Genomic DNA, 25003 nt, shown 5'->3' on the forward strand with positions numbered 1-25003 from the left:
TAATGTCCATCTAACAAACAAATGTGCATTTCAGCAAGATCAGGAAGCATTTAACTGGTCCTTTTGCTTTCCAGGTCAGCAACTATAATGAAGTAATGACGGAAGACTACTAATCAAATTGATCGAATTTGAACAGTGAGTGAACTCCACCCCAGCCAGTTAGATGTGTCAAACATTAGTAAGAACTACTGTACTACCTTTGTTCCAAATTATAATCCGTTCGTTTTATAATTTGGAACAGAGGAGTAACGTAATCACGTAAAAATGCTTCATGCTCCTAGGTCCCAAAATAATCATATCAACTTCGTAAATTTCACTATAATAATTGTGAATTCACAATTTACATTTGTATAGGTACATGTACTGTGCTCACTTGCCCCAGAAATCTGCCTAAAAGCTGCAAACTTCTGGAAAGGTCAATAGTGAGACCTTCATATGCACACCATTTTACAAAGCTAAAATCAGCCACCAACAAAAATAAATGGATAGGCTTTAAAGAACTGTCAAAGGAGTCCTGAACAGAACTAGGTTCAAGCATCAGCCTGAATTGGACGCTGAAGCAGGTTATCATCCTTATGGGCTTCTACCAACTTGTTATTGCTATGACCAAAAGATTTGTGTGACTCAGAAGAATTGTCAGGGCTCCAAGTATCTGGAACTGCGAGGAAGTACTTGCCCATGAACTTTCTAAACCTTTTCTTATAATCCTTAGGAGAAATCACAGTTGGTAAAACATTCTTTGGTACTAAAGAAGTCTTCACCCATGTCTCCAGTTGCTTGTCCCAAGTATATTGCCTCAAATAATCAATGATGCCAAACACAAGTTTGTTCTTTTCTTTGTTCACTCCCACAAGCAGAGAATAATCCATAACGTTAACTGACTGCAAGTACAACAATTTTGTTAAGACATACACTCATATGAAATATGATTACCTGAATTTGTAAGATATACATTATACATACAGTGAGAAAAGATGTGTCATTCCAGATTGCACGCTGCAAGAGATGCTTTGTTCTTCCACCAATATAGATTGGAGAAATACCCATGTCCTCAACAAAGTTTTGATCCAAGTAAACAGTGTCAGGGTCATTTGAGTTCGTGACGTATCGTGAAAAAGTAGAACCTTTAAGATCATAAATCCGAGAAATATTGTGCCCAAACATAAGATTTTCCATCACCATCAGATCCATCTTTATCTCTTTGCCATGCCTCGTTTTCTTGACCTGAAATGGGCAAGTTTTATGAAAACTCAATAAACAGGCAGAGATAAGTCAAAATGAAACTCTCGTTGTCGAAGTAAACTACCTGATAGATTCCTAATATTTTAGCAAGGCAAGTTTGGCTCCCAGTGTCTAAAGAATGGTAAGCATGCTTGAAGTAATCAGGGGCAAATTTTATGAATGACTCAAACTCTGTCTTCTTGATTTGCTTTATGACAAACCTATCATCCAGTGTCTTTGCAAATAAGGCTTTACTCTTTCCACCTTGAGCATCCCAGCTCTTACAGCGGCTTAATGAAGTAATATATGCAAGTTCAGATGGGCAGCACTTCTTTCGAAGAAGATGGAATTGATCAGCATATAAACAAGTAACTGAATATTTGCGTCTGAGAGTTACTTTTCCGTTCACACTTATTTCTGGATGTACCAAGGGCAATAAAGGCGAGGTATCATAACCCGAAAGGTCACCAGATGAATATGATGAAATAGAAGATGAAAAGCTTGCTTCAGAGTCTAAAGATCCAATAGATGACCATGGTGATGAAATAAAAGAACTTTCAGATAGAAGACTATAAGATTTCTCCATTGTTTTGGTATGCTCCCCCCTGGCATCATCTGCCTCTTTCATGATTATGGTATCATGACGACGCTCCTCAGATATGGCAAGAGCGCAAGCTATTATACTAGATACCTCATGCTCCAATACACACAAAATATGACCACCAGGGCCAACCGTGAACTGAGGAGAGTCTCCTTCATGCTTTTCAAACAAGGGGGATAGATGAGATGGAGAATAATGGTTAACAAGTTCAAATTTCTCCAAACATCCAATTTGAATTTCCTTCCTGTAAGCCAGTTGAGACTCACGAAATGAACTCCAAATCCATCTTTCGCTATCATCCCAATCAGAACTTCTGGACTTGTGGAGAGTGCTTGAATGCTCCTGCTCCATGGGAATTGGATGCACCAGTACCCCATTTCCCTGGAGCTCTGTATCATTTGAAACTTCATAAGAAGTTAGTTTCTGGGTTTGTGTCGTGCTGTCCACCTCTAGTTGACCAGGACCAATGGTAGATACTCCATCTTTACTAGCCCCATTGTAAGAAAGCTCGGAGTTCCCAACTTCTTGACTATCATCAAGCAAGGTTGCTGCAATCTCATCTGATTGATTATGATCAATGCCAAGTTTGTTGCTTGTGTGCTCGGTGGTCCCAGCTACCCCATCAGCTTTCATAGTATTTTCGCACGTCAATTTGTCAATTTGCTTGTCAGGCTCATAGCTGGCCCCATAAATCTTTTTAACGGTGTCTGTAGGATCATAGCCATTAGCAGCATTTCCTTGTCTAGCAGGTTTACACTTAAAAAGATCATGGAGCCGACAGTCCCATGCATAAAGTTCAAGTAGGATGTCCTGATAAGACCAATTTATATTAATAAGTTCATGCACGGATGAAGATGATCTCCCATTTTGATTGATTGTCTTTACTAGTGAATCCTGCATGACAATACAGACAACAACCAGTAAATTATTTAAAAAATAACAAACCCATTGACATTACAAATTCCTAGGCTAACAGAAATGAAGACATGGATGCCTACCTCAAAGTCGGCCTTGTCTTTTATTAACAACTCTTCGAGTTCAGAGAAGTCTTTAACAGGTAGAAATGTGCCACAGTTGGCTATTACCACATCATGACATCGATTCTTCAAGTGTTGTAGTAAGCTTGCTATCTCAGAGAAAAGTGTCATACCTCTAGCAAGAACCTTGAAAAATGGAACATATTACTACTATGCATGTAATGAACACAACTACAAAATGGTACTGGGAGAGAGAGAGTAAGGCATACATGTCTCCTCTCTTCTTCAAGCCAATTCTCTTTGCTGGGGTTGTCAAAGTGGAGGGTGGGTTGTGGTTTGCAGGTAGTGTAAATTTCAACTGATGAGTAACGGAACCTTGCAACTTTGGAGCCCAACCTGAAGTCAGTATGAAACAGAAATCATCATTAACATAATATACAAGAAATGGTGGCATGCACTTCAGAGGCAGCCAAAGACCGTGTCTACTTAAATTACATTCATTCCACGTAAACAAAAAATCTAGCATACCCAAAAAAGCGCAGGCAGTCCCTGTTCACCAAATGACCACATATGGATAACCTTCTGGCTGCAGAGTGGGTTGAGAAACTGAGTTCCAGGAATTTCCCAAAGGAGAGATTGCGCGCTTCAGATGATATTAGCACTCTTGGAGTCGATTTAGATATTCCTTGTTCATGTTCACATCTCAAGCATCTAGTCCACATCCAGATTTTTCCTTCGGATTCGCCAGGTAAACTATGTTGGGACATAAGTTGCTTTGTCTGAACAGTCAAATTTCCATTTTGATGAGTATAAGAGTATATGTGAGCCTCACATGAGGAACAGCTTGGTTTCTGCTACAAATGAACATTATGAGCCAAGAATCATAAGAACCAAGTTAAGTTACACTAATAACAAAAAAATGATATTCAATGTAAAAAAGAACAAAAAATATATGGACAATATTATATGTTATGAACTGCTATTACCTGACTCTGCAAAATTTCTTGCAAGTATCGCCCTAAGGAAACGTCAAAATTCCCATAGTATTTTATACGGGACAGGTGGCTCTGGTCACCTGTACCCTGCTTTGTGATGCATTGGCTAGACATCAAAATCAGTATACTATGCGAATCAAGTGCATCATCAACTTGATCTTTGTTATAAACGTTCTCTTTGCCACTGTATTCCACATCTTCTGCCACAGCGGATGATTCATCGTGTTTCTCACACATATCTTGAGTTCTTTCTTGTTTCAAGAGATCTTCTGTGTCATCCAAATTTTCACTGGGAACTGCAGACTCTTCCACCTTTGACCCAACATGAAATCCATTACTAAGAATTTCTTCCCCGGATTGAACCATGCCTTCTATTTGACTATCAGTTGTCTCTTGCATTGATGTCACAGGTAAATTAATGTTCTGATGGCGTAACTTATCGTTAAATTTTCGTAATGGTTCTGAGACTGGTGGTGGTAGCTTTCCTGCATGAAGGAGTGGAGTTGAGCTATACTGGATATTTGCACCTTCTGCAAGTTCATTCAAAGAACTATTGGTGATTAAAACTGGAGCATCTACATCTGAACAACTGAGAGCTTTCTTCCCATCAGCATAGATATTCGAAGTGGCGTGGTATAATCTAAGTGCTGGAGAATCATCATGTGACAGAGGGATAGCACCAGACGTAACAGCAGTATCATAACCAATTGCTGATGGCCCTATCATAGTGGCAAAGTAATTTTCTTTTGAAGCATTCCTATCATTTAAGAATACCCGCTGATCTTCAAAGAAAGATGTTTCAAGGATCAAGTGGTATGCTGCAAAGACTGTGTAATGCATGACTTGCTTGACTTTCTTCAGTTCTTCAGTATTTGCTCCCCGTAGCAATATCTGGATGAGAAAGTACCATTATCGCTCGGATCATTCAGCAATGCATGAAACACTAATATATAGTTTTTCGAGAAAACGCAAAAAACCTTTGCGTTTCATTTCATTGAAAAGATAGAAGTTCAGTTACAATCCTCCTAAGTCCTAATAGGTACAAGAGGGATACATAATATGAATTAATGAACGTCCCAGGTCTGTGGCAGCAAGACTCGGAGCCCTTCAGCGCCAGGGCCAGCTCTGGCCCAGAACACCGCTTCGTCCTTGATGTGCAAGACAAGGTCCTGGACCGAGGGTCGCACGCCTTCGAAGACACAATCGTTTCTGTGCTTCCAAAGCATCCACAGGGTGAGCAGTGTGGCGGAGGTGAGGCCTTTGTGCAAGGTCTTTCGAGTGCGCTGCCTCACGACACATGAAACACTAATATAGCTATCACTTACTATCTATCTATCTAACTAATTACTATGCATGGAATGGATTGCAATTAATCAAAATTCACTCATTATAATAGATAGAAGTTTAAAACACATGACGCTATTACGGAGCTCAGCACAAACAAAACCCATTTTTACTTGTAAATCACCATAAGTGTACCCAGCTCCTACCAAGGTTTATATGCCATGTTTTTTTCCTCTAAATGCCTCAAAATGTGTGCCATTTTCTTATGAGACAACCTACAAAGCCAAAAATGTGTCATGAACGAAAAAACTATCCAACAAAAAGTAGGAGACCTACGAAACAAAACCAAAGAAAGGGACTAGAAAACAAAGAAAAATAGCAAACAAAATGAAACGAAACCAAAAACACAGAACCAAGCATTTCATCTTCTATGTTTTCATGCTCTACAAAATATAAGCAAGGGGCAGCTCCTTTCTCATGTTTTCCGAAAGTATGTTGACACCTTTGTTTCTCCCTCTAAAGTCAAAAAGTAAAATCTTACAGCCTCAATCACTTAAATAAAGAACACGTGCAGTATATATGCCAACTATAAGATTTAATAACTAGTCAAATAGGAAATTTTCGGAGGAATAGACATAAGAAAAACTAGCATCTATTTTCATTTTGCTTTCATAAGAAAGAAATAATCCAACATAAATCTTAAAGAAAAAAAAAGAAAAATTAATCTGAAATAGCTGTAAAAATGCCCCATACAGGTAACGATAGTTAAGCAGACATACCGTGCAACCCAATGGTCTGGGAAAGCCTTCCAAGAACATTAATGTTTTAGATAGTCTCTTCCCACCTTCACTGGCACTGTTATGCTCTTCAACGAATTTTTCAGTATGGAAGTAGTCACACTGCTTCAGCTTCGGGTTATCCAAAACTTCTGGAAATGATATTATGGGAGAACCCGTACAACGTGCAATTCTTTGCAACCGGCTGAGCTTCATATCAAGAATTAGTGTACAACCTTCTTTTAGTACAAGTTCCTGTATATCTCGTGAAACAGTTTTTTCAACCATGATAACATTGGGACTGCATATATCCATTACTTTACTTATAGTCCTCTCCAGATGGTCTTTTTCCTAATTGTTAAAGGCACAAAATAGAAGGTCTTAATCTTGTGCTCAACAAAAGTGAACTGAAAATCAGTGTCAGCATGTGTATATATGTAATTTCCAACCTGATCCATTGAGTTAAACGACGATAAACCAGCACCAGAAAGTCCAAGTGCTCCTTTCAGTAGTAGCAGCCTAGGATTGTGACAATTGGTTGGCATGTGCTTATGAGCAGTGTTCTTTTTGAAGACAAGTCCCTTTATCACCTCACTGCAAACAGAGTTAGAAGGTGAAGGTTTATAACGTAAGACGTAAATAGAAATTGCACCATCTTTGAAAATACATTTTAGCTAGCAGATATTTCACCTTTGCCAGCGAGTACCAGATGCTACACATTTGACCTTAATGTAAGATCCAGGGTCCATTTCGTTTCCGATTTTTGCATCAGGTTTGATAAGAAGTGCAGCTTCCCACGACAAGCAGGTCACAATATCGAGCCAACTCTCACTGCTCTCTCCTTTTTCGAAGGGGATACCGGCAGAGGCCAGAAAGCGACTCACAAGTATCTTGAGCTGCCCGTTCATGGCTTCCAGCATCGCGTTTTCTCGTTCGTCCGTAGGACTGGGACTGGCCTCGTGTTCCTCACCGGCGGCTGGAAAAGTTGACTGCCCCCACTTTATTCCATCACCACAATCATCATCATCGTCATCATAAGCAATGTTTCCAGTAACACTCTCAGTCTCATCTCCCTTGTCTGCTGCTTCAGGTGGTATCCAGATGTTATCATTTTCAAGCCCTGCGGGGTCTGTATTGCTGCTTTTGCCATTGGTGCTTTCAGCCCCATCGGAATCATCACCAGACCTACTCGAGCGGTCATCAGCAGAAGCGGCAGATGGATCGCGGCTCACATCTTCATGTTTGTGCAATGAGGCATCGGGGGAGACATTGTCGCCTGCGGACAGATTATTGCTGCTAGACTTGGCAGGGTTCCTGCTCCCATTCTGTCGCATATTATCGGCATCATGCAGGCTGTGATGGTTAAGATTATTATCTACAACCTCGGATGCAACCTCCCTGTCAGCACCAAAAGAAGATGAGTGGTTCAGAACAGAATTTTGAGATAATTCCCTTGCCTCAAGGGCATTTCTCCACCGAAGTAGGTGGTCCAAATAAAATATCTACATGCTTAGCTAGCTGACTGGACAGATGAACAAAAATATCTTCCTTGAGCATTACCCAAACACGGGTGGGGTTGGTGTGGAGGAATGGAGACCAAGATTCTAGGCGTGCAAGACCAGAAACATAAAATTAAGGTGACTTGTATTTTGAACAGAAGACGCTGATGAATTAAGGGCTAAGCAAATCGCGGGCGGCGGCATGCATCCAGGAGAGAATTCTCTTGTACTATTATCTAACAAAAGGCTAAAGCAAGTGTGGTAGTATCATTGTGCATAGGATCAAGTGTCTGAGGCTACAGTTGGCCTTGTTCAGACAGAGGCCTAGGTTGACAGAATGTGAAGCAATTGAGAGCAATCGAGTCCTGGGAAGCAAGCGATACCTCGTTGCATGGGGTGGATTCATGTCCGGGCACATGGCCTGCGACGAGGGCGGATGTCACATGCCCTTGCTCCGTCGCCCTCCTCTCGCTGCGGGCGGGCCTCAGATCTCTTCCGGTTCGGCTGTCGCCTTCGCCTGACCAGTTCAGCAAAGCACGCCGTTAATTAAGAAGAAGAAAATTGCTGGGTCAATACACGAAAAACCAAAGCAACCGACAGGCAGAACAAAAACAGACGCAATCCCCAAGGCAACGAATTAGAAGCATGAAAATGCATCCATGGATGGGCGCTCACAAGGTTGGATTGGAATCGAAACGCGCTTGATTCGGATCGTGTGGAATGCTAACCGAATTCGGAAACTGAAACTGAATCCTAACGAAGGAAGTAGTAGTACAAGTAGTTGGAATCGAAGCAAAGCGCGGCGATCAATCCGAAGGCCAGGCTGATGATCCGAAAGTAAAGTGCTACCAGAACCAAAACCTCACAGAGAAAAAAAGAAGGAAATAATTGGGGGAAATATTATTTTGGGTCGTAGCGCGTGGGTCCAGGTCAGCAACGGCTGGAGCCGGACGCCACGACGGACGCACGGAAACATCCCAATCCCTTCCCCAGTTCAAAGTTTGAACTGAACCCCGTTTATTTTTTCTCCTCCGGCAACAACAGCTGGTCATCTACGCGTGTTCTTCCGAGTTCAAACCGAATCCCGAAAAATCCCCCAGCAGCACAGCAGCAGCGAAATAAAATCACCAGAAATCGCGAAGGCGGGCGGGGCTCCGACTTACCGCGAGGGGCGCCGAAGCTCGGCGGCGCTGGACTCGCCGGAGGAGCGGGCGCGCGAATGGGCGGTGGCTGGGCTGGTAGCGTCGAGCGCACGCGCGTGGAAGAATGGCGAAGATGGAGAGGGGGAGTCAGGAACGGCGGACGAAGACGACGACGACACGGAGGGGGAGTGGAGAAAGAGGGGATGGGCGCACGAAAGAAATACTCGTCCTCCACCTCCCCGCGCGCGCGGCGGGGCCCACGCAGAGCTGTTCCTATCTTTCTGGACTTTTTCTTTCCTTTTTCTTCCCGTTCGGCGAAAAATATGCAAGATTTTAAATAATATATTTGACCGATTATTCTACAGTACTATATATATTTTTTTTATAACAGATTAACAGAAATAATGTTTGTTTATTCTGCTGTGTCAGGCAGCGCAACAGATGGCGCCGACACGGTTGGGTTGGTTGGTCCTTGGTCACTAGCGGCCAGGGCCCACACGACTTCAGCAACAAACCAAACCGCCTTCACACCAGTATTTCACTAGTAGCACTTGCTCGTTTATGGGGTGAACGGTGAAGTATTATTGATCTTCCACGTCTCGAAGATACTAGCCCTCGTTCAACCGTGCAAGACCCAGTCAATTCGGTTCATCCTACTACAGTACTACTTTTCTAGCTACTATGGTGTCAAGGATATGCAACATTAATTCCCCATGACTTCTCTTTTTGCAATGTTGAAGAAATTGCTAATTGGTAGCCATCAGTTATTTGGTCAATCGGCTGATTTTTTTGAACGGCTCTCTGGTGGAGATTCAAATTTCCATTGTTTCAACTCACTATGCTACTATCATATAATCCATAGCCTCCCAGTTTTACCTCTCTAACTCTACAGTCGTTTTCTTTTTTAAGAAAAGGGGAATTGCGAGCTTTACTAATTAGGCAACATATTACAATCGTTCTGAACTAACTCCACAAAGTTTGGATTTGAGACATAATAGCTCCCACAAATACCACTCTTGCCACTCTGCTGTTCTACGCTTGTCCTCACTTCTCGATTCTAGTGTTGTTGGAAAGGAACAAAAAAGCTCACTTTCCCCCTTCCTTACTCTCCTCGTGCTACAGTAGTTTGAGAGGAGCTTCTCTTTCGTCAGGCCGACCCGCGGCTGCTCTCGCTAAGGGAAGGCGACGGCCTCCGTAGTGTAAATACTAGGTGTAGGTCTGGCCTCTGTGCCGGTAGCTGGCTTTATGCCGAGTGGAGTTCGTCGGTCGCCTTGGGCCAGATCTGGCGATGGCTGCTGTTCTTCTTCCTCGTCGTCCTCGTCGGAGGGGCGTGATTGGTGTTCGGCGGTTGCTCCAACAATAAGGTTCCCTGTAGTGGAGGCGGTGGTCTAGATCTGAGCCGCCGGATCTTGACCAGGTTAGGGTTGATGCTAGCCCTCTCTCTACTCCGGTGGTCGGAGGGAGAAGGGGCAAGAAGCAGCACCGTCTTCTTCTTCAATTAATATGCGGCGACGAGTTCTTCTCTCTATCTCGGCAGCACTGCTGAAGTTCCCCTGGCTGGCCGTGGAGGCGAGGTGGGGTTTCTTCGCGGAGCTGCAAGGTACGCCTTTCGTTTGCTCCTGGCCGGCCTTGGTGGCGAGGAGGAGCTGAAGCATGGCGTGCCGATGTTGGATCGAGGGGCAGGACCCTGTCATCTCTGACGATGCAGCTGGTGCCTGGTGGTTGCTAGGCTAAGGCATCTTCTTCCTTGCCATGGTGGTAAGAAGAAAGGCGACGGCGAGCCTCTCCCGGACCGTCTTCATCGACTTCTTCCTCAAGGGTGCTACAGAGTCTCTGTGTGGGAAGAAATTTTTTTTAGCAGCACTTCGGCGGCACATGGTAGCCGTCCGACATCCAAGGCCAATCCATGGCCTATCCAAACGCCGGCGAAGGATTCCGGCGAATCAACTTCCTTTGCGAGGCCCTTCCTGAGGTCTGCAGCCGCATACTACGGCTGTGTAGAGGCAAGTGGTTCCGTCCCCGCCTCTTCGCACGACAGCGGCGTACCGGACCTCTGGCTCGGCGGTGGGGAAAGAGAAGGATCCGATTGCGTTTCTCCATCTCTCAGTGAAGTCTTTTCTGTAAATGCTAGGGACCTATATGTTTTGTTGGATCTTATGAGGTCATTTTTAATAATTTGTACCTCCACCGTTTGGATTTAATGAGAAGCTTCCTGGCCCTTCGGGGCACTCCTTGTTCAAAAAAAAAAACCACTCTTGCCTAACTGCGCTAGCTTATGCACCACATAATTACTTACGTGATCAACTTTCGATACTCTAATATGAGAGTAAATCTTTAAAAGCTCCTAGCCCTCGCTATACGTGCACCAGCTGTTTGATAACATGGACAATCAGCCTCGAGTATACAGTTTGACCATTGAGGTTAATGAGGTGTTTTAACCCTTCCAAACATGCTAAAGCTTCTGCCTCCTCTACGCTGGCACACCATGGCACAAACCTCCACTCCATGATGATTGGGTAGCCCCGATGATCATGTACCACAATGCCAATGCATGCCTTTTTTGGTTGACGAGTCCCATCCTACGTCCACAGTCGCCTTCAAATCTCCTTCTGCCGGGGCAAACCACCTCGACTGATATGGTGCGCCATCAGTAATCATGTGGCGATCAGAAGTATCCGGATATTTACCTTTCATATCCCAACACCTTCTCGTTGCCGATGTATATGACTCCATATAGTTGCAGATGTATGGTACCGAAGCCGACACTTGTGCCTTGCCATCACCATGGATAATATTGTTGCGATGATGCCATATTCGCCATAACAAGAAGATAATTCATGCTCTCATTTTTTGGGACATCGCTGATCAGCTGAACTAAAACCCTCTTCAGGTCTAGTGTTCTCGCAGCTCATGTCTCAATGCTCTTGCCATTGTACAACGCACTAGGGCATGATGTGTGTCCTCCCTTTCAACTCCACAAATGACACATATAGATCTCCCGAATTTATACGGTGGTGCAATGCTGAACGTACAGCCCGTGTCGACGATGCAACCTTCCAGGCAAAAACACGATTGTCCTTTCCTCAGATCATTTAGACGAGGTTGGAGTCCAAGACGGTAAGCATACTTTTCGAGAAAATTCCGTTACTATCAGGAAACCAAGCAACAAAATCCTCACATTGCCTACTAAGAAGCTTGATTTCTAAGATAGCATTTGCATCAATGGGTAAGCATCACTCCTAGACTAGACTGGCATTCCCTGTCGTTGTAACTGGATCGATAAGTTCCAATACCCAACGACATCTCGAATTACCTCTCCTCCCAAGAGCCTTAGGTGCATCTGAACGAGGAATCCAATTATGACGAAAAACCTTGACACTAGTTCTTGCGCTAATCCTTCAAATATCACCTTTCTTAAGCAACTCCAAGCCATGAACAACTCCTTCCCATGCTGGAGAGTCGTTATGTATAAAAGCCATGTCTAAGAGATGTGCTTACGGGTAATACCTCGCTTTAAGCAATTATGCACATAACCTATTTGGAAATTGAATTAACCGCCAAGCCTGGCGTGCTAATAGAGCCCGCGGTTGAATTTTTTTAGATCCCTAAAGCCCACTCCACCCTGCATCTTTGGACGGGTCAGTTTTTTTCGCGACATCCAGTGCATATGCCTTCTATCTTTTTCATCTCTCCACTAAACATCACGAAAAATATGACAGAGATCCTCCATCAAATCAGCTAGAATCTTAAACACACCCATCACATACGTTGAAAGAGATTGCAAGACAACTTTAATCAAAGTCATATATTTTTTCAGTCCAATCACAAGTTCGCTTTTGGAACCTCTTTTAATTGGCTTGATTTCATACTTGAGAATCTCCCTAATTTCGCTTTGCGCCTCAAGAGAACATTGGTTACCATACATTATTGAGCACTTTCCCAAACTAACCAACACTTCTTTCGTATATGTCTAAAATGGATTTAATGACCGTAGCTTGACCAATATATTCTTCAAAGAAAAGAAGACTATCATTTTCAAAGAAAAGATGCGAGATGCTTGGCGCCCGTCTGCATATTTGGAACTCATGAAGTGCTCCAACTTTTGTTTTCCTTCTAATTAGACAAGACATACCATCAGCTACAAAAAGAAACAAGTATGGCGAGAACAGATCACCTTGGCGCAGACCGCAAGATGTGGAGAATGAGTCCAACATATGCATGTTAAAGCGGATTGACAATCGTACGGAGGTCACACGTGCCATTACCAATGTATCCATTTGCTCTGAAAGCCCAACTTTGCTAAAACTCCTTCCAAGAACTTTCAATCAACTCGATCATTAGCTTTGGCTGTATCCAATTTATACACGCAAAATTTGGATCGTGCATGACCTCTCGTCTGAATTGCGTGAATACATTTAAATATCATTAGGACATTATCAGTAATTAATCTGCCCAGTATAACGGTACCTTGAGTAGGTGCAATTATCTAGTTGAGAAGCGGATAAAGGCGATTTGCAAGGCATTTAGAAACCAATTTGTACATCACATTACATAAACTAATAGGTTTGAAATCCTTTAGCTCCTCCAGATCATTCATTTTTGGGATCATAGTTCAAAAAATAGGCCGATATACCGATTTATTAGCCAATTTATCGTGAATCGGGTGGTAACTGATAAGATTTTGGGATCTGACAGTCGATATTTTCGTCCTATGGTCTTGTAGAATTGCGCATTAGCTCAAAATTTATATTTTTGTTGATTCAAATGTAACGAATGAATGTAATACTTATGTTCAATGCTCCAATATTATTTTTGGAGAGTATATTATAGAAAATTTAGTGCTAAAATTAGGAATAATAAAAAAATAAGCCGATAAATGGCCGACCGATAAAATCGATTAATCGGACGATAAGCGATTAATCTCTATTTTGAAGCTGACCGATAAGTAAAAAATTAATGATTTCTTGAACATCGTTTGGGATCATGACAATAATGTATCATTTACCTCGTCAGGCATAATCCTGGTTTCAAAAAAATGTTGCGGTGCTCGAACTACATCATCACGGATAAGCCCTCAATTTTGCTGCAAAAAGCGTGCCATATGGTCCCAGGGCCTTTAGAGGCCCTATATGGAAAAGAGCATCATTTATGTGCCTCTTCATGGCTTCATCAACACACTCAACCAAATCCGTCACCCCGTGTGGATTTATAGAGTCATCCTTGGAGTATAGATTCTTAAATAAAATATATGGACATGTTTTCCATCTCCGAGAGACTTATCTATAAAAAAACTTTGTATTTCAGCCAAGTAATACGGGACCGCTGCAGCCATGCTATTTCGTCTCGATAAAGAATTTTGTCCATTTCCTTGGTCAACGTGCCCCATTGCATAGTGCTACTTTCATCATCACGATTGTGTAGTTCCTCTATTCGGGCCCTTTTCTTTCAGATCTCCTTTGGTATTGAATTAAAATGAAAGGACTTCCAGCTATGTAAGCCCTACATGACCTCCCTCAGTGCATGGTTGATATATCCCCTAAGAGCATCTCCACCGGTAGCCCCTAAATAGGCGCCGGCAGGGCGCCAGCACCTTCGTTTGGGGGACGCCGGCACAACATCCTCTATTTGGGGGAGCTGTTCCCACACCGGCGCCCGTAAAACGACGGCCCCGATAGATATTTTAAATTAAATTCGTAATTAAATGCATAGAAAATTGAATAAGAAATATTTTATTCAACAAACTAATAGATAATTGGAAACGTGGTTTACAAAAAGACACAATTTGGAACATGGTTTTCCATAAACTAATACATAGTTTGAACCATGGTGGACACAAATATAAAACGTTGCAAAAAAATTAAACCTAACTAGGCCGGTCATCGCAGGTTTCGTGTGTTCGCTGCCAAGAAAGAACACTCAGGAGCACACCCAGTCACCCAAACTGGAAAATTCAGCTGGCGAGGTGCCCCTGTTGGTTCTTTCGATGAAGAACATCCGAAAACATGCGAGCCGATATTCGCTGCGAAGAAACAACACTCGTCAGCCCTCCTCCTCGGCGTTGTCGACGTGGTAGTTCCGGCAGCAACGCGTGTCGTCGAACACCTTGACGCTCATGTCCCTGTCGCCGAAGTAGGAGAACACGAGCACGAAGCCGGCCTGGAGGTTGTGGTGGCGCGCGAACTTCTCCCAGCCGATATGGAGGTACATCTTGCCGCGCGCGTCATAGATCACGTCGATGATCCACCAGTAGTAGCTGCACGAATGCTCCCGGAGATGCAGCGTGCCCGGGCGGTCGTCGCCGGCGACGAAGTCGACGAAGGTGTCCGACAGCCTCTGGATGCCGCGTGGGTCGCCCTTGAGGACAAGGACGAACTCGAACAGCACGGGCCCCTCCTCGTCCATCTCCGATGATGAAGACTCTGGCGTGGCAGGCGATGGCGTGCGTGCACCTCTGTCGCGGCCACGGCCACGATCACGGTCGCGACCTCGGCCTCGACCAGACATGGCGTCGTCTTTTCGGATGGTGGCGGCTAGGGTTGGGGAGAGAGGCGCTAGGGTTTGTGTGAGAGCGACGATGAGAGACAGCCATTTTTATAGGCCGGAGGGAGGCGGGGGAGCGGGGGAGCGGTGGCGCTCATTAACGGCGGCACGAAGAGCAAGGCGCGTGCGACGGGACGGTTTGATGCGCGTCGCGGAAACTGCACCGCCGCTGCGCCCCAATAACTCCCGTCGCGAGGTAGGCGACAGTTAGGTTAAAATTGAATGAACCGCTGACGCGTCGGCCCCGCCACTCCCCGTTGGCGTCGACTTTTGGGTTGTGTGGCTGACATGCGGATCCCACGCCCAAAATTTTCAGCCCCGCGAGGCGCCGGCGCGCCCTTGGCGAAGGGGCCGGTATGGGGTTACCGGTGATTCTATTGGGCTCCAAAATTGGCCGGCGCCGTATGGGGTGCGCCGGTGCGAGCCCATTTTCGCTCCCAGCCCCTAAAGTGCTATCGGGACCGCTATCGGGGGCCCGGAGGCGCCGGTGGAGATGCTCTAAATCCTGCCCTGGAATTCTACGTGACCAAGCTTCCTCAAAAGCAGCTGGCAGAGATGGGTTCCCATGCAACCTCATATCAGCGTATGGGTCGATTCATTCTACAGTTCTAAACTTGTTCAGCTAAAAGCAGCAAGGGTGTATGACCTGATCTATATGATGTGATATGTCACAGTCTATGCTCTGGGAAGCAAGCAGACCAAGCCGGGCTAGCCACCGATCGGTCCAACCTTACCTTGACGTTGTGTTCACCTTTTTTTTTTTTTGCTTGCAGGGAACACCCACAAAGCTAATATTATGTAAATTGCAAAAAGACAATGTATCCTTAAACTCTCACATCATACGTTTTGATTGCTTCGTGTGGGAAAAATGCTCTTCTGGCCACATAGCCTAGTTGAAGTCACCTAATATTAGCCATGGCTCCGTTAATCGGCCCCTGATTGCTCGGAGTTTTGTCCAAAATTGATCATGTTCACTAGGTTTTGGCTACCCGTAAACAAAAGTACATCGCCACATATGGTCATATGGCCCTCCATTGATATGAACATCAATGTGCCGCTTGCTGAATGACAGCAAATCCCTTTTGATACCTTCCTACCAAAATAGAGCTAGTCCTCCACCTTTTCCGTCACCTTTCACATGATAGCAACAATTCATGCCAATTCGAAATGGAAGGTTTGTAGCTCGCTCCTCACTTTGTCCGGTTTCACATAATAAAACCAAACAAGGCTTGTACGTTTGCACTAGGCAGTCGAGCTCACGAACTATTCAGGATGCCCTGACCCGCGATAGTTCTAGCTTAATAGACTCTATTAGGCCCGGCGGCCCTCTTCGAGGGAGGTCGCCAATGTTACCAAATCATCAATAGTGTTAACCTTCCGTTGTTTGCTTCTGTCATGAGGGTTTGTGTAAGACGACGGTGGTGGGGGTACCTCCTTGACACCTCCTTCGACTAAATTATCATCGAGAACAAGCTTCTTCCTAGCACCGTTGGGATCCTCCGACTCGTCCACCACCTCCTCCACGTTTGTTTTCACGGGGCTAGACAATGTATCCTTGTTGTCACCATTAGCATCCAAAACAACATCGCCCGATGACCTCTTCCTTGACATGAATACAGTACCACCTCTACCGTACCAAGAAAAAGGGCATGCGACAGAAAACTCCTCGGCTCTGGTGTGGGTTGATTTACCCGGCGCTTGGCGAGCATCCATGTGCCATACTGAAGGTATTTCTCCTCCCATGCCCCATCGCCACACTCCTCATGGTCATGCCCAAGGAGGCCACAACGTTTGCAGAAAAACGGGATCTTCTCATACTTGGCCAACAATTGCTTTTGCCCTTCTCCAGTAATTGAAGTGATACAAAATGCATGAGAGGTTTCTAGGTATCGGTCATAACGCTGGTCCGCACATAGTTGCCTTCAAAGAACAACTTGGGAGCCATTTGGACCTCCTTTGTTTTCCCCACTCTGCGAGCAAGGTCATCGACAACAGCTTCCTTTCTGTACAACTATGGTATGCCATGGATTTGCGCCCACACATACATGCCACCAAACTTCACTTCCTCTGGGCCAATCAGCCCGTTATAGTCTTCGATCAGCAGCCCCCATCCGCGGAAAGTCCACGGTCCAAGCCTTCTTTTATTTTGGTTTGTAACTTAAGCATTTCACCATTTTCAACGATTGAGGTTTTATTTTAAAATTCGGTATAAGGTTGTTATCTATAAAAACAATTGTGGCCCAAATTACATGGTTAATCACCTTTTTTCCTTACTATTGCAAATTTTAGTTTCCTGAAATTTATTTTTCCCTGAAAGGCGTCATTAAATATCTCTAATTTTGTGAATGCTCTTCAACAATATATAGTTCATTCGAGTTGAATGAATGACTTGCGATTTAAAGGGCCCAACTAGCTGTTTGTCTAGGCCACTCCACCCAACCAATAGTCTGTGGTGTGCTTTTCCACAACCATGTGATGAGTTCACAACACATATGCATCGTCACAAAAAAAAAAAAACATATGCATAGTGGGTACCAATACTATCCTTCTACAACCTTATCCTATTTTGGATATGCTCTTTGAAACCTCAGAGACCAACACATTAGAATATAGAATATGCTAAGAAAATATGCACGGAAATAATCTTGCTGCACGTTTTTATGGGTGGGAGGAAAATAAATAGTCAATGAAAAGGTAGCATATTTTATCTCATAGACTCGTTTGATTTTTTTTTGATCGTCTAGAATGGGCACCATTTTTGCAGAACACTGAATGGGGACTACTAGCAAAGTCCATATTTGCTTTGTGATATTCAAACCCACATATAAGATGTTCCACCCCAAAGTCATCTAATACCTTTCATCTGTAGATTGTTTTGCCAACCATGAACGATGATACTATGAGATATGGGCCTAGGAAAATAAATATGTACGAGAAGGCCCAACAGTTTCTTCAAAAATAAATATTACGAGATTTGAAGGATACACAACTCCAAACATCCTCTGGCTGTTCTAGGCACACCACGGGAGCAAAGATAGAGTGTGGCGAGTTTATTCTAACTTTAGGATATCACCATCTCACCATTCGAAAAATATATGAAAAAACTACAAAAAAAAAAAGAAACCCTCCCGAAGGGGCCTCGCTTCAAGGCCTAAAATGGTCATCAGAGGCGGGGCGGACCGCCGGTGATGTCGGCCGAGGGGAAACAAAGCTTAGCCGCCCGAGGAATTGTCTTTCTTCTACTCTTAAAATATATTCCTATATCTTTGAATGCATTGAGTTTCTCAAAGTAGACGTGCCTAGTACGACGTTGGCGTCCTCCGTGGCTGGCAGTGTTGGGCAAGCTAAGTTAGCTAGGCAATCAAGGAAGCATGCATGCACGAACCGCTAGCTGCTTGCTTGTAAGCAAAGCGAAATGATGATTAAATCCAATAATAGAGAACTTAGTTAAACACTAATTGTTTTTACAAGTTTAATTCACATAGGAAACTACTAGTAAGAAAAAGTACACAGGAAGCCTAAAATCAATAAATTCGGAGATGTACGTGGTCAAAGGAGCATGTACGCGTGGACTGACCTTTTGGACGTTGGAGCTATCTTCACGTCACCTACAAAAGATTCCTCCTTGCTCGAGAACTCTGTTTTCTCCGGTGATCCTGCTCTCTTTATTTTTTGATAGTTCGCCAGCGTCTCAAGGCAATCAGGGGAACATTGATCTGTTTCTTGGTAACTAAGAATGTTGTAAGACAGAGATATTCTATTGTGCTTGCGTAATGTTGCACAGTTGGATCAGATATAAGTAACTGGTGACGCTCTGCCACATGGATTGTATATCATGATAGTGTAGTGCGCAATAGGATCTTAAAAGAAAGGGAACACAAATACAAAGGTAAATGCAGCTCGCGCGCGCATGACCGGGTTTGCTTTATTAGCAGACTTAGTCGCGTACTCTCAATTTGCATGGGTATAAATACCACTGTTTCATTTCCTAAGAGAGAAGAATTATCGCTAGCAGACGTTAAGGAAAAAGTCGCCAAATAATAATCCAAGATATTATATTGTATTCATCGGAGTAAATATTGGGAAAGCCACACACTATGAATAATTGTAAGAAAGTCTTTGTAAACGGACGTCTGACAAGTGACAATACAGGGGGATGCCGCCGCCGAACTTTTTTATATGATCGAATACGTCGTACCGCGTTATGTTCACCCAAGTTGACTTGTTCTGCTTTAATCTATCATCCGTCAGACCTCAGTTGAGAACTAATCTAAGGTTAGGTGCTTAGGAGGGTGGTTGTATCCATAGCCCATCAGAGTTTAAACCCTAGGTTTTTTTTTCGAGAAAACGCAAATGACTCTTTGTGTTTCATTTCATTGAAAAAATAGAAGAAGTTTACAAGCCTCCTAGGAGGTGTTACAGGGGTTTATTACAGCTAGGAAATTAGTGCATATCCCAGGTCGTTGGAAGCACGTCTCTCAGTCCCTTAGCACCAGCTGTAGCCCAGGCCGCCGCTTCGTCTTTGATGGTAGCACATAGGCTGCGGATGGAGGGATGCTGTCCATCGAAAACGCAGCTGTTGCGGTGTTTCCAGATCATCCAGGGCACCATCAGGGTTATGGTAGCAAGTCCTTTGCGCATGGTTTGGGGGTGTGTTGCCTTGCCATGATCCACCACTCGTTTAGGGATGCGTCGTCCTGCGGCGGCCTGCAGGACATGCGTAGCCAAGATAGAATCTCATGCCAAATCTACCGCGAAAAAGGGCAACCGATGAAGAGGTGGTGAATGGTCTCTGCCTCTTGGTCGCAGAGCAGGCATTTGGCATGGTGCTGCAGGCCTCGCCTGGCGAGTCGATCGGCGGTCCAGCATCGATCGATGTTGGCGAGCCAATGAATTTTTTTGACTCGGTTAGGTGCCCAACTCTTCCATATGAGCTTCCATGAAGCGCAGTTGGTGGAGCCCTGGAACGATGCGAGATAGGCCGATTTGGCGGTGTACTTGCCGCTGTTGTGCCACTTCCAGATCAAGCAGTCATCGTCAGTGGTCAGCTGTGTGTGTTCGACGAGCTGCCATAGGCGTAGGTATTTGCCGAGCTCGTTGATGCCGATCATGCCATGTATATCCTGTGCCCAATGGTTCCCAGCCAAGCCATCGGCCACAGTCCTAGTCTTGCGTCGGCGCTTGGGGATGCAGGCGTAGAGGTCAGGTGCAATCTCGCGGACTGCACGGCCTCCTATCCAACAATCCTCCCAGAATTTTGCGGTCTGGCCATTGCCGATCGTCATGCTTGTCGAGGCGAAGAAGAAGTCTGTCTCTTCGGTGGTGAATTGTAGGTCCAGACCGGACCAGGCTGGGTTGTTGTCGGTGCGGCTGAGCCATTGCCAGCGCGTGCGGAGGGCTAGGCTTTTCCTATGCAGGTCCTGTATTCCAAGTCCGCCATGGGGGATGGGCCGGCAGACTCGCCGCCAATTGACGTGGCAACTGCCTCCATTTGCTGCGCTCCGCCCCTCCCAAAGGAAGCCTCTCTCGATCTTCTCCATGAGCTTGATTGTCTTCTTCACGGGCGCCAATACCAACAGTTGGTGGATAGGGATTGCGCCAAGGACCGATTTCACCAGGGCAAGCCTTCCCGGTTTTTGCATTAGCCTTGATTTCCAAGTGGGCAGCTTGTTTGCCATGCTGTCGACAATTGGCTGCAGTTGCGCTGCTGTCGGCCGTCTGATGGTTAGCGGGATCCCAAGGTAGGAGACGGGAAATTGCACTATGGGGCAGCCCAAGAGCTGCGTCGCCGGTGCAGCCGTCTCTTGGTCGTACCGAATTAGCGTGGCTGAACTTTTGGCGTAGTTGACACGCAGGCCGGAAGCTTGGCCAAACAGCGACAGAATCTCCTTGATAGGCATGGCGTCGTTGGCGGATGGGTGACAGAAGATTATCACGTCATCCGCGTACAACGATATGGAAGGGAGCGTGCGTCTAGGGTGTAGCTGATGTAAGACCGCCATGTCCATTGCTCGTTTGATGAGCCGTCCAAGGACGTCGACGGCGAGCACAAAGAGATGAGGGGAGAGGGGATCGCCTTGGCGCAGCCCACGGCGGTGCCAGATCGGTGGTCCGGGCTCCCCATTGAGCAGTACTCTTGTGCTTGCCGAGGCGAGTAGGATAGCGACCCAGTCCAGGAATCTGTCGCCAAAACCGAACTGCCGCAGCACCTCGAACAGGAATGGCCAGGATAAGGAGTCGAAGGCCCGTGCCAGGTCCAGTTTGAGCAGTATGCGCGGGGCTCCAAGTTGGTGTAGGAGGTGTGCTGATTGGCGAACGAGGATTAAGTTGTCGTGGACGCTCCTGCCAGTCATGAAGGCGTTTTGGACCGGGCTGACGAGGTCGTTGAGCCGTGGTCCGAGGCACAACGACAGGGTTTTGGCAAAGACTTTGGCCACCAAGTGGATCAGGCTTATGGGCCTGTAGTCGCCTAGGCAGTGTGCATCGGCGCGCTTAGGTAACAAGGTTAGAAGGTCCTGGTTTAGCTTGCAAAACCCCCTGTCGTGAAGCTCGTATAACTGCTGAAAGACTCTGACAAAATTCTGTTTCACAGTGTTCCAGCAGGCGCGGAGGAATTCCGCGGTGAAGCCGTCAGGTCCTGGGGCTTTTCTGGCAGGGAGTCGCTTGATCGCATCCCAGATCTCTTCAGCAGCAAAGGGTGTAGGGATTCGTTGCATAGAAAACAAAAATTTTCCTACCGCGAGAACGCAATCCAAGCCAAGATGCAATCTAGAAGATGGGAGCAACGAGGGGATGATCAAGACTCACCCTTGAAGATTTCCAAAGCCTATAAGAGTAGGCTCTTATTGCTGCGGTAGACGATCACTTGCCGCTTGCAAAAGCGCGTAGAAGATCTTGATCACGGCGCCACGAACGGGCAGCACCTCCGTACTCGGTCACACGTTCGGTTGTTGATGAAGACGACGTCCACCTCCCCGTTCCAGCGGGCAGCGGAAGTAGTAGCTCCTCTTGAATCCGGCAGCACGACGGCGTGGTGTCGGTGGTGGTGGAGAATCCCGGTGGAGCTTCGCTAAGCGTGCGGGAAGTGGAGGAGCGGGGCGGCTAGGGTTTGGGGAGAGGGGGGCGCCGGCCACTAAGGGGTGCGGCCACCTTGGTGGTTCTTAGGGTGGCCGCCCCCCTCCCCTTGTCCCTCATTATATAGGTGGAAGCCCCAAGGGTTGGACTACAAGTCTCCGAATAAGACCCGAACCCAAAACCTTCCATGTGATAGGGAAACCTACCCAAGGTGGGAATCCCACTTGGGGTGGGATTCCCCCCTTCCATGTGGGGGGGTGGCCGGCCCCCATAGGGGGAGTCCACTTGGGACTCCTCCCCCTCTAGGGTTGGCCGGCCATGGAGGTGGAGTCCCTCCCTTCCTTGGTGGTTTCTTCCGGACTTTTCTAGAACCTTCTAGAACCTTCCATAGAACCTTCCGGATCATTTTAAATCTCATAAAATGACTTCCTATATATGAATCTTATTCTCCGGACCATTCCGGAACTCCTCGTGATGTCCGGGATCTCATCCGGGACTCCGAACAAATATTCGAACTCCATTCCATATTCAAGTTCTACCATTTCAACATCCAACTTTAAGTGTGTCACCCTACGGTTCGCGAACTATGCGGACATGGTTGAGTACTCACTCCGACCAATAACCAATAGCGGGATCTGGAGATCCATAATGGCTCCCACATATTCAACGATGACTTTAGTGATCGAATGAACCATTCACATACGATACCAATTCCCTTTGTCACGCGATATTTTACTTGTCCGAGGTTTGATCATCGGTATCACTTCATACCTTGTTCAACCTCGTCTCCTGATAAGTACTCTTTACTCGTACCGTGGTATGTGGTCTCTTATGAACTCATTCATATGCTTGCAAGACATTAGACGACATTCCACCGAGAGGGCCCAGAGTATATCTATCCGTCATCAGGATGGACAAATCCCACTGTTGATCCATATGCCTCAACTCATACTTTCCGGATAATTAATCCCACCTTTATAACCACCCATTTACGCAGTGGCGTTTGGTGTAATCAAAGTACCTTTTCGGTATAAGTGATTTACATGATCTCATGGTCAAAAGGACTAGGTAACTATGTATCGAAAGCTTATAGCAAATAACTTAATGACGTGATCTTATGCTACGCTTAATTGGGTGTGTCCATTACATCATTCATATAATGATATAACCTTGTTATTAATAACATCCAATGTTCATGATTATGAAACTAATCATCCATTAATCAACAAGCTAGTTAAGAGGCATACTAGGGACTCTTGTTGTTTACATATCACACATGTACTAATATTTCGGTTAATACAATTATAGCATGACATATAAACATTTATCATAAACATAAAGATATATAATAACCACTTTTATTATTGCCTCTTGGGCATATCTCCTTCAGTCTCCCACTTGCACAAGAGTCAATAATCTAGTTTACATTTGTAAAGATATAACACCTTCTTAATATTTCTATATTGAACTACTTCAATATCCATTCTATGTACTTTGACTTAAACTTATTATGTATTTCAATCTATCTTCATAGATCTTGATACTAAATATGTTTCAGTCCATATTCTTTCATTGAAGTTAATTTCTCAATGAAACCTTTTAATCAAGTATATAATTACATCATTTATAACTAACTATATGTCATCTACATAAAGTATTATAAATATGTCTCAGCGCTCCCACTTAATTTCTTGCAAATGCAAGCCCCTTCATCGTCTCTGATGAAATCAAAAACTCTTTGACTATTTCATCTGGTGAAGATTCCAACTCCGCGATACTTACTTCATCCAATTGAAATTCGTATACCTATCTAGTATTACACGGACCAGCAAAACTCTTGGTTGTATCTTGTATACACCTTTAATACACACTTCTGATAAGTAATGTATTTTGCCATCCTACTAACATATCTCATAAAACAAATATGTAGTGATTACTAGAATAATCCATATAGACTATAAGCATTGCTACAGAAGATCTAATCTTGTCGTAGTCAACTCTTTGAACTTTGTCGTAAACAACTTTTCGACAAGTCAAGCTTTTTCAAAGATATTTCATCCAAGTCCATCAAATTTATAGATCCATTTACTTTCAAAAAGTATTCATCTATCTTGAATTTCATGGCGTATAGCCATTTTAACGGAGTCAGGGCCCATCATAACTTCTTTGTTTGTAGTTGGTTTATCATTGTTCACAATCAATCCTTTGTCCACAAATCATTTATTTGATCACAAAGTAAACCATACCTACAAGGTTCAATATGTACTTTGATCTCCATGGCTAAAACACTTTGTAGTCATGGGAGCCATGATCGTCGTGGTCGCTTCCGGAACCAATTCCGATGCTGCACTACTCTGATCATTATGCTCAGATTCATAAACCTTATCAAGTTCTATTGTCCTCCCACTCAAATACTCCGCTAGAAACAATTTCTCGGAAATAAGAAACATTGACAAACACTTTTGTCTTTGTCTCCATAGTGGAAAGAATTCCCAATCAATTCTCTGGGATAACCAACAAAGACATTTATCCGATTTTGGTTGTAAACTTATTTACTTATGCTATGCATACCAAAATTTAAGAAAAGACTATCAGGGTTCATACCCATGCCATAACTCGTATGGTGTCATTTCAACGGATCATGATGATGCTCTATTCAGTGTAAAAGCGGTAGTCACTAAAGCATAATCCACAAAAATATAATGGCGTCATAATATTTTATCTCATCATTAATCCAACAAGGTTTGGATACATCTCTCGGATACTATATCATCATTATGATACTCCAAGAAATGTGAGTTGTAGAACAATTTCATGACTCTCTTTAGATGTTCGCTAAAACTCGTAATTCAAATATTTCCACCATGATACAATCATAGATATTTGACTTTTCT

At 44.6% G+C, this 25003-nt stretch overlaps 1 protein-coding gene across 1 annotated transcript; it reads right to left on the bottom strand.

Moving 5' to 3' along the window:
- Positions 1–278: 278 nt before the first annotated feature.
- On the bottom strand, positions 279–8690 carry LOC127314146 (putative 1-phosphatidylinositol-3-phosphate 5-kinase FAB1D). Its single transcript, XM_051344603.2, has 12 exons — positions 8517–8690; positions 7737–7870; positions 6545–7252; positions 6304–6448; positions 5858–6205; positions 3786–4685; positions 3328–3650; positions 3069–3195; positions 2821–2985; positions 1307–2716; positions 964–1224; positions 279–881 (listed from the first exon to the last, which is right to left on the bottom strand). The coding sequence occupies exons 2-12, from the start codon at positions 7769–7771 to the stop codon at positions 531–533; spliced, it is 4773 nt and encodes a 1590-aa protein (XP_051200563.1). The 5' UTR covers positions 7772–7870; positions 8517–8690; the 3' UTR covers positions 279–530.
- Between the last annotated feature and the right edge of the window lie 16313 nt (positions 8691–25003).

Source organism: Lolium perenne, chromosome 7 (genome assembly GCF_019359855.2).
Source record: "Lolium perenne isolate Kyuss_39 chromosome 7, Kyuss_2.0, whole genome shotgun sequence".
Taxonomy (NCBI): domain Eukaryota; kingdom Viridiplantae; phylum Streptophyta; class Magnoliopsida; order Poales; family Poaceae; genus Lolium; species Lolium perenne.

What these genes read in the sequence shown, in the direction of transcription:
- LOC127314146 (XM_051344603.2), bottom strand. Translation starts at nt 7,771, where the DNA reads ATGTGCCCGGACATGAATCCACCCCATGCAACGAG. An exon ending in CGTTTAACTCAATGGATCAG is followed by an intron (nt 6,206 to 6,303) that starts GTTGGAAATTAC and finishes TTTAACAATTAG; the next exon opens with GAAAAAGACCATCTGGAGAG. An exon ending in AAGACAAGGCCGACTTTGAG is followed by an intron (nt 2,717 to 2,820) that starts GTAGGCATCCAT and finishes ATTGTCATGCAG; the next exon opens with GATTCACTAGTAAAGACAAT.